Source organism: Arachis ipaensis, chromosome B06, assembly GCF_000816755.2.
Source record: "Arachis ipaensis cultivar K30076 chromosome B06, Araip1.1, whole genome shotgun sequence".
Lineage (NCBI taxonomy): Eukaryota > Viridiplantae > Streptophyta > Magnoliopsida > Fabales > Fabaceae > Arachis > Arachis ipaensis.
In genome coordinates, this window is record NC_029790.2 from 9037095 (window position 1) to 9046721 (window position 9627).

At 32.4% G+C, this 9627-nt stretch overlaps 2 protein-coding genes across 2 annotated transcripts in view; one reads left to right on the forward strand and one right to left on the reverse strand.

Annotated features, from left to right (window-relative positions):
• Window positions 1–7655, forward strand: part of LOC107646610 (histidine kinase CKI1) — a 14006-nt gene extending 6351 nt beyond the window's left edge. The window contains exons 3-8 of the mRNA XM_016350786.1: window positions 3549–3671; window positions 3756–4433; window positions 4597–4945; window positions 5448–6037; window positions 6221–7339; window positions 7437–7655. Coding sequence (XP_016206272.1) covers window positions 3549–3671; window positions 3756–4433; window positions 4597–4945; window positions 5448–6037; window positions 6221–7339; window positions 7437–7655 — 3078 coding nt within the window. The remainder of the gene's footprint in view (window positions 1–3548; window positions 3672–3755; window positions 4434–4596; window positions 4946–5447; window positions 6038–6220; window positions 7340–7436) is intronic.
• LOC107646079 (DNA replication licensing factor MCM7) overlaps window positions 8836–9627 on the reverse strand; it is a gene marked incomplete in the record, with an annotated part of 6908 nt that continues 6116 nt past the window's right edge. The window contains 1 exon segment of the mRNA XM_016350270.2: window positions 8836–9269. Within this exon segment, the coding sequence (XP_016205756.1) occupies window positions 9217–9269 (53 nt within the window).

Below are 9627 nucleotides of genomic sequence, written 5' to 3' on the forward strand. Positions count from 1 at the left end.
TAAAACTTTAACAATAATTTATAAAGAAATTTATTTATAAAAAAATTTATTTATGATGCACTTATTTATAAAGAAGAAACTTGTTATCGAAAAGTTGATATCTATATTTGAACTTGAATTTGTTCATAAATTCTAATTTGATGTTTTTTTGATCTATTTTCTAATTCAACAAGTGTGATTAAAAATAAAACAATAAGCTTATAATTAATATAACATAATACTAAAATTAATTTAAAACATATATACATTTTTTAGTTCCCTTAGAGCGCATATGGATCAAATGAAGTCGGAATTGTCTTGACTCAGACTTGACCTGAAATAATAATCGGGTCTATTTTTAAAAACTTTATCTGATCCTAAACCTAATAAAATTACACCAAATTAGTTTCTAAGACGTTCTAGGTCGGGCTGGGTTTTGGGGGAAGCCGGGCCGTATGCCCCTTTAATTTTAGTATTTCGAGTAGCTATACCCTTGGGACACTTTTGGAAGAGTTATGCATTTTGATTTGATCAGCTTTTCTTAAGTGGGCGTTTCTTTGTTTCTTTCTTTTGTTTGTTCATTATTTCCAGTAAAAAGAAAAACGTTTTAGTATTAAAAAAATTAATTTGGAGGAAAAGTTTTATTTGTATATTTTTTTTATTTTTTTATTTATTGTTCTTTTTCATTGTAGTCTCTAGACATGATTTATGATAAAATTTAATAGCATCATTTGATTTATGTAATTGACTCCACTTAATTACATAAGATTTTGTTGTTAGTTTTTTTTTTTAATTGTTATCTTTTACCCTTCACTAAAAAAAATTGTCATAAAAGATTCACTTAAAAATTAAAATCATCATATTTAAAAGATAAAAAGATCTAATTTTTTTAATAGGCTTGTAAAAATTTTTGAATATTTCTTCCTATATTTAGTTTATTACTTTATTTTGTCAAATTGAGATCATTATTAAATTAAAGAATCAAAATATTAGTTTTTTTAAAAGCTATTTTGTCAAAAATTAAATATTTTAATTAATAATATAACAATTTATTCCAATCCAATAGTAGAAATATTTTTATGTAAAAATAAAAATCATATCTTAAAAGCTATAAATTGGGAAAATATCATATTCTTCCTAATTATCAAGTTTTTGTCTGAATCTAAGATGTTAATTAAAAGCTAAAACACAATGATGGTTTTAGAGGGGAAAAAAAAACAAGAAAGGTTAATACCAATGGCTTAAATATTAATGTTGAACAATCTTGAGTAATGAAGCTGCATGTGATATAAGCTTCTACTTAAATTCTAAACAGTTGTAAAAGAAGACAAAACATATTGAAGGAAAAAAAAAACTCCTTTTTGCAGAGATCAGAGGAAGCATTCCTTCATTGGATTTGAAGTTTTGAACCTCACTCACAGGGAGGGATATAAGGGGGCGAGTGGCGGTCTCGGCCCCTCAACTTTTTTTAATAGTAATAAGTTATTATGTATAATTTATTTTTTTTTAAAATATTTAGTATTTAGTCTAATATAAATAAAAGTTCAGTCTAATTTAAATATTAATAATTTTTAATATTTAAAACATAAGTAACAATATTAAAAAAATCTGAAAAAGATATTATTACTAATATTTTTTAATTAAATAAAAAATTTTAAATCTCATAAAGTGAATTCTTTTTCTTCTTGTGGCTGTTTTTTTTATTCGTTTGGTATTAATTCTCTCTGTTTCAATTGCTATAATTAAGAGACTATGAATATTGTGAAAAATAACTTAGAAACAAAATAAAAGATGAATTTCTTGCTAATTGTCTTTTAATTATATTGAAAAAAAATTGCTAAAAATTTTGACACAAATTCTATTATCGGTAAATTTTATGATACGAAGAATCGATCACTTCGTTAGTAAAAGTATACACATACTTTTTTTACTTTAAAATATATTCTCTATCCGTATATTTTTATAATACATCTTATATTATATAATTTTTTTACATAATTTTTAATATTATATGTGTTATTGGCCCTCCATAATATCATTTTTGGATCCGTCCCTGCTCACTCATGAGCATAAAATAATTGAGAAACTGAAAGGTGAATAGCTTAATAACAAGGAAAACATGTCAACAACAACAACAAAGCCTTGTCCCATTAAGTGGGGTCGGCTACATGAATCAAACGATGCCATTGTGCTTTGTCATGTATCATGTCTACAGAGAGACCGTTTACATGTAGATCTCGTTTGACCAACTCATGGATGGTCTTCTTAGGTCTTCCTTTGCCTTTCGCTCTTTGTCCATCTTCCATCTCATCCACCCTCGTGACTGGATGTTCTATCGGTCTTCTTCTCACATGTCCAAACCACCTGAGACGCGATTCAACCATCTTTTCCACAATGGGTGCTACTCCAACTCTCTCATTTATATCTTTATTCCTTATTTTATCCAATCGCGTAAACAAGGAAAACATGTTAATAAAAAAAAATTATAATCAATATTTTAAGAGTAAATGTCCTTTTTGATCCATAACCATTTGCTCGATGGACTTCCCACTTTCTAAGAAATTTAAACACACAAATTGGTCTCTATTTACTTTGATATATGTACGTTCCAGTTCCTATCTACTTTGAGTAAATGCCCTTTCCGGTCCCTAACCAGGGACTATCTTCTATTTGGGACATATACCAAAGTAGATAGGGACCGATTTGAATGTTTAAATTTTTTAGAGAGTGAAAAGTCCATCGAACAAATGGTTAAGAACCGAAAAAGACATTTACTCATATTTCAATAGTAAGTNNGAGCACATTAATATATATCTTAAGTTTGATATTTAATTTTTAATCTAATTGAGGACCTTATACTATGTTATAGAATTTCATCTCTATAGCCGTTGTTTCATTTGTATGTATCGTTTGAATTAAGTTGAACTTAACTTATCCAACTACCTTATTAATTTATTTTAGGTGATATGAGTATTGTTTAAGAACTTAACAACTTAGATTATACTATTAGAATATAAAATCAATTATTTCAGTTAGTTAATTGTCACAAGATCTGGTCCACACATAAAATATTTTCTAAAATCAATCAATCAATCATATCATATCAAATAAAGAAACAAAATAAAAAAGATCTTCTCCTATATTTTTGTAGGAAAACTTTCAGAAAAAATCTATCCTACATTATAATTATTTATATTTATATATATATACACGTGAGTGAGTTGATGAAGTTTGTAATTCACAGAACAAAGATACACATTGTTCCTCATTACATGACCAATGAAGCCGTCTTGTTCATTTTTTCTCATACTGGTATTTTACTACCACTTAATAATTTTTTGTTAATTATTTACCATTCAATTGATATTTTTTACTAAACAAAACAAAATGATAAAGCTTGTTATTGCTTAGTTTTTTTTTTTAAGATAATATACTTATATATGTTTTTTTTTTTGTGACAGACATACTTTATTCTACTTGTGTCATTGATACTATGTTCATATGTATTGTTTACACGCTTGGAGTATCATGTGAATTTAAATTCACATAAAGTTCTCTTTCAATTCCAGTCAGAAATTGAGGCATTGACAACACTCATACAACCCATGAATTATTCCTCCAAGAATTTAGCAAGATTTATAAATTCAGCTCTCCATGCTACCAACATCTCATTTTCTGACATTAAAACCAAGGTTAATTTAATGTTAATCAGTACAAATATTATTGTTTCAGCATTTTAATCTAACCTTGTTTGTTTTATTTATTTTCTGGTGTAGGTTGCTCCATTATTATTTGAATCATTTGAGACAGTTCCTCAATTAGCCGAAATCTCATACATAGGAATGGAAGGTTACTTTTTTTCATTCTACAATGGTGATCATGGTCAACCTCTCGCAATATACTCAAATCGTTCAACATCTTCTTCCATTATTTCTAAGCATTATTATGTTCAGCCGGTGAATCCTGACAATGGAAAATTATATGGGAATGCAACAATATTTGATTCCTATGTTAATACAACTTGGGTTGGGAAAGCACTAAATGGTTCGAATGATGGATTTGTCACATTGGGAAAAAAGTTTAGCAATGATCAAGAATTCTTGTTCATTAGTTCATCAAGAATCACAAAAACAGGTTCAGTGATCTCTCTTGGAGTTCAAGCAACAAAAATAACTGGTTTTTTCTCTAGTGTTATCAGTCATCACCAACAAGGTGCCATGTTGTATCTAGCTACAAAAGATGGACAAGTGCTTCAAGAAGGGATCAAGAATACTCATATGGTTGTTGCTAAGAACAACACGGTTTCGTTTCAATATGTGAATAATCACACTAGTTATTATCAGGGTTCAGTTACATGCAAAAATGATGGTGAAGTTGTTGCTTCTACTTTGAAGATTCAGGGCGTTGAGTATTTAATGCACTGCTCCTCAATTCAGATAATGGGGATTAAATTGGTACAACTTCTTAATCTTTTTTATTGATCATCTTTTATATAATATAACAAACACAAAAAACAATTATATTCTTTTATTGATTATCTTTGAACATGTTTATCGGAGCACAAGTTTTCTATATTCTTTAGTTTCTTGGTTGATTATTTACATATAATGTGTTCAGGTGTATGTTGTGGGAGTGCCAAAAAATGGAGCAATGATCAATTTCATAAAGGAATTTAAGAGATATGGGTTGATGGTACTGAGTGCCATGGTGATTATGTCCTTAATTGGCACAATTAGCATTGTAATTATGAAAAAGGCAGTAAAGAAGCAAAAAGAAGCAACGGAGGAAGCTGAGAGAAAGAGTAAGAATAAGAGCATTGCTTTTGCGACAGCATGCCATGATGTTCGTGCTTCCCTCGCAACCCTGACTGGTTTGATAGAGTTGTCATCTTCACAACTTGTCCCTTCTTCATCAGAACTAAACTCCAATCTCAAACAAATGGACTCTTGTACCAAGGATTTACTAGGTAACATTGCTTAATTATTTCTCTTAATTACCCTTATTGCAAGTACTTGATTTATTTTATTTTTCATCTTACAAGAGTCAACAAGACACCTGCATATAATATATTAAAGTAAATTATATAACAATCAATACTGTTAACATTCCTCTGTGTTACTGTGTTTGCTGTCATTTGCATTAATAATAAGATAAATCCAAAAAGGTTCATCTATAAAAAGATTTTGCTCATGGAAGATGCAACTCATTTCAATATTAAAATCACTTCCTAAACTTTTTGACCTTGCAAATCTATATTACTCATATTTTATAAAATATATACTAATAAAATCTGATGAAATTATTTCTTGTTTCTTAGAGTAGCATCTATATTTTATATGTAGATATAACAGTTTCACAAAGACATATTTATCATCCATGTGTAATGGTATATTAACTTGATTAACATTCGGTTTTATTTACTTCTCATGGCACTGTGAAATTAATTTTCATTGAAATACAATGAATAGGAATGCTGAATTCCATATTGGATGCAAGCAAGATTGAAGCAGGGGAAATGCAACTTGAGGAAGAAGAATTTGATGTGTTCCAATTCTTAGAGGAGGTAGTTGATTCTTACCATAACGTGGCTATGAAGAAAGGAGTAGATATTGTATTGGAACCCTTCAATGACTCAGTTCACAGATATTCACACACAAAAGGTGACAGAGTTAAACTCAAGAGAGTCTTATGCAACTTATTAGACAATGCTGTTAAATTCACTGATGAAGGACACATAGCAGTTAGGGTAAGGGCACAGAAACCTGTATTGCAAAACTCAATGTCAATGATGAGGGTTACTAACCAAAATAGACCTTGGTCATGCTTATTCATCAAAAGAAAAAATAATGAACGACGGAATGATGATGACATAGAAGCTTCTAATTCAACCCAACCAGATCCTAGTAATACCATGGATTTCATATTTGAAGTTGAAGATACTGGCAAAGGAATTCCCAAAGACAAGCATGAGTCTGTGTTTGAGAATTATGTCCAAGTCAAAGAAACTGCTATTGACCATGGTGGAACTGGTTTGGGACTTGGCAGTGTGAGATCTTTGGTATGTAACCATTTTGCACCTTTCTATAGTCACACACGTATTTTGATATAAATTATGTTTAGGTACATTGATTTTTTTATGTAACAATTTTGTCAATTTGAGTATTAGACAGTTATTCTTGGAGGGAGGGAATAGCTCTTAATAAGGAAATAACTAACATGATTTTTTTTTCTCCCTATCTAGGTTCGATTGATGCATGGAGATATTAGAATTGTGGAGAAGGATAATGGTGGAAAAGGAACATGTTTCAGGTTCAATGTGCACCTCACTGTATGTGAGAAAAGAACAGATGATATCACAAGAGAAAGTGAATCTAAACCAGTTGACAGAACTCAATCACACAGGTCAACCATTCATGCTACTAGTTCTGGTTCAAGCATGTGTTCCTTGAGTCCCAAGATACCTATCTGCGGCCCTAGCACTTCTTGGCACGAGGGATCTCGAGTTGTTCTCTTGATTCAAGGAGAAGAGCGCCGAAGAGCAACACAAAGGTTCATAGAGAGAAAAGGGATCAAAGTTAAGGTTGTTAAGCAGTGGACTAATCTGTCTCATACCCTCAATAAGATAAAAAAGAAGGGTCTGAATAGCTTAAGTTCAGGTTCTAGTTCTAGTTCTGCAACACATGGTTCTACTAATGCCCCTTTGAGTGCATCCATGGATGAAATCGAATCTACCCAAGGATTCGTCCTGATTGTGATTGATGCAAAAGCAGGACCATTTCAAGAACTATGCAGGGTGGTATCTGAATTCAAGAGAGGCATTTGTATTTCTTGTAGAGTTGTTTGGTTAGAGAATCCAATTTCTCCTAATCTTGATTTCAATAGCCTAAATGAGGATGATTATGACCCCAATGACATTGTTCTTCATAAACCATTACATGGTACCTCTTTGTTCCAAGTTTTAAGTCTTCTTCCAGAGTATGGTGATGGATCAATGAGAGGAAGTGGGTCAATACTAGCTTCCTCAAGTACAATTCAAAGAGCTGAACTAGAAAAGTGCGGCACTTCAAGGTCAAGGAGTGGGAAGGAACCACAACAATCCATTGGAGATCAATCTCATGATCAAGGAGGAACAAAAGAGTGTGAAGTTCCAAGAAGCAGTGACAAGCCCTTGAGTGGTAAGAGAATTATGGTGGTTGAAGACGATAACACGATCCGCAAGATAGCTTCTGCTTCTTTGGAACAGCTTGGTGCTTCTGTTGAGAAATGTGAGAATGGTGAACAAGCTGTGGAGCTAGTTAAAGAGGGTCTAGCTAGAGATTTTCCAAATCTTCCATATGATTACATCTTTATGGACTGCCAGGTAATTAATTATAGTCACTGCCAAGTTTTCTATTGTATTACTAGATATCATATGGGTACAATGAAGCTGATTAGTGTTATTCTTTGTGATTTAACAGATGCCAGTGATGAATGGATACGAGGCAACAAGGCTAATAAGAGAGATAGAGAAGGAGTATAACATTCACATTCCTATATTTGCATTAACTGCTAATACTCAGGAAGAGACAAACCCATTAGAAGCTGGAATGGACCATCACTTAGTCAAACCCATTGACAAAAAGGGTTTGCTTGAAGCCATCACAAAAGTACACGATAGAGTTGCCATTAGAGAGTGAAATTTATGTATTTCTTGGTAGTTTCGTAGGTATATATTTTGGGGTATATAATATATTTTTTAGGTAGGATTTACTAGCTAACCTTGTTGAAGTGCATATGTTATTTGTAGAAGCTCAAACTTCACTGAAGTAGCAGAGATATACAAGAAGCCCTTATTTTATTTTATTTTTTAGGTCAAACTAGGAAGGCCTTAATAAACAATTGTTTTTGACACTGAAAGGCTGAAACCTAATGGAACAGAAGAGACTAAGGTTGTGGATTTATCATAGTTTCTTTTTCAATAGTCAACACTGAAACTTGGATTCTTTCTCCATATTTTGTTATGTAAAATTTGCACAACTCCTTTATAAAATGTTCTAGCTTTTCAAACACATACTTCCTCCGTCGATTGTTATCTTGTTAAGAATTAAGATATCATGACAATAAGCTCATTTACACTATATTATTCTTTCTTTTCTTTATCGATTGTTATCTTGTTAAGAATTAAGATATCATGACAATAAGCTCATTTACACTATATTATTCTTTCTTTTCTTTATCGTTATTTTCCGGGTCCTCTATTCTTCTCTTTAAATCTTTTGCTACGGCCTGATTCTTTATATCTTCCACCAAAGAAGCGCAAGGATGACGAGGGAGACGGCCATCCTTGATGAAGTAAATTACTGTAGTTGAGTCAGATTCTACAATCACATTCCCATGATCATTTGCCACAGCTGAAGACCACAAAGAATTCCCCAAAGGTATGCATGAACTACCAAATTATCAAGGATGAGTCAACCACAAGCAACGCTGCCCAAGCTAGCTGTGAAAGAACCATCAACATTCTATTTGACAAATTGACAATTCTGAGGTGGTGGTGTACAACGGATGAGCAGCATAGCACGGACTAGACGCAGTAGGGGAGTGTTCAAAAGTTCGTCGCTCCTGATTCCAATTTGGTTGGTGACACAAATTGGGTGCATTCTATCACCTTCGAAGACAAATTTGTTCCTGATAATGTAGAGATTGCAACTACAATGGTGCACAGCCAAGCCTTGGAATTCTGCATTCCAAACCCTTCGCAGAGGTTTCGGGACAAGGAGTGTATAATTTTTTTTATTACTTTTCATTTTGTATGTCTTTAAAGAATACTTTTAGATTACTTGTTAATCCCAAATATAGTCAAATATCTCGTCTCCATAAGATAGCTAACTCAAATTATTAATTTAAACCTTGTGAAACCTACTACATAGTTTTTCTTTCCCCAATTCCTGCCTTCGTCTGTTACAAAGTATCAACATAATCCGCGTCAAATAGTTTGTCACCTTAATAGATTTTACAATGAACAAGCAACTAATGTGCTTCTAATTTGCACTAGCCCTAACTTAGCTGTAGCATAAAAGTTTTAGAAACGGGATGAATAAATTAAACCAAAATAAAATAACAACTCTCCGTAATAAAAGGAACTTACAACGGGTTGGCAAAAATCAAACTACGAGTAAAAGATATAGAATACCGAACATGATTCCCAATAGTGCGCCCAGTACTCTAATATTAGCTTCTTGAAACCAGATTGCCTCATCAAGCATCAATAAACTTGATATCAAACGAGGGACTTATCTGCCATACATTTATTTTTAGGGTCCTTTTAGTTTTCAACCTCACGTGTTAGCAGTCAAACTTATAGCCCAAATAGGGTATAGGGTAGTATGAACTGACCTTTCTAGATATCCAATTCAGTGCATCACCATAGCTGACATCCGTTTTGCCACTCCTTGCAGCTTCATCACGCATCACGCAATAAATATCTGATATGGCATCCAGACCAGATCTTTGACGTTCATCGGAGTACAAAGAGAATTTTGACATCTGCATTAACCTCAGTGCCTCGTCCACGTCACTCTGAGCAACAGTTTCAGAGAAACGGAGTCTTGCAAGCGCCTGTCAAGAAATTGGAGACAATCTAAGCATACACACAGACCACTAATCCAT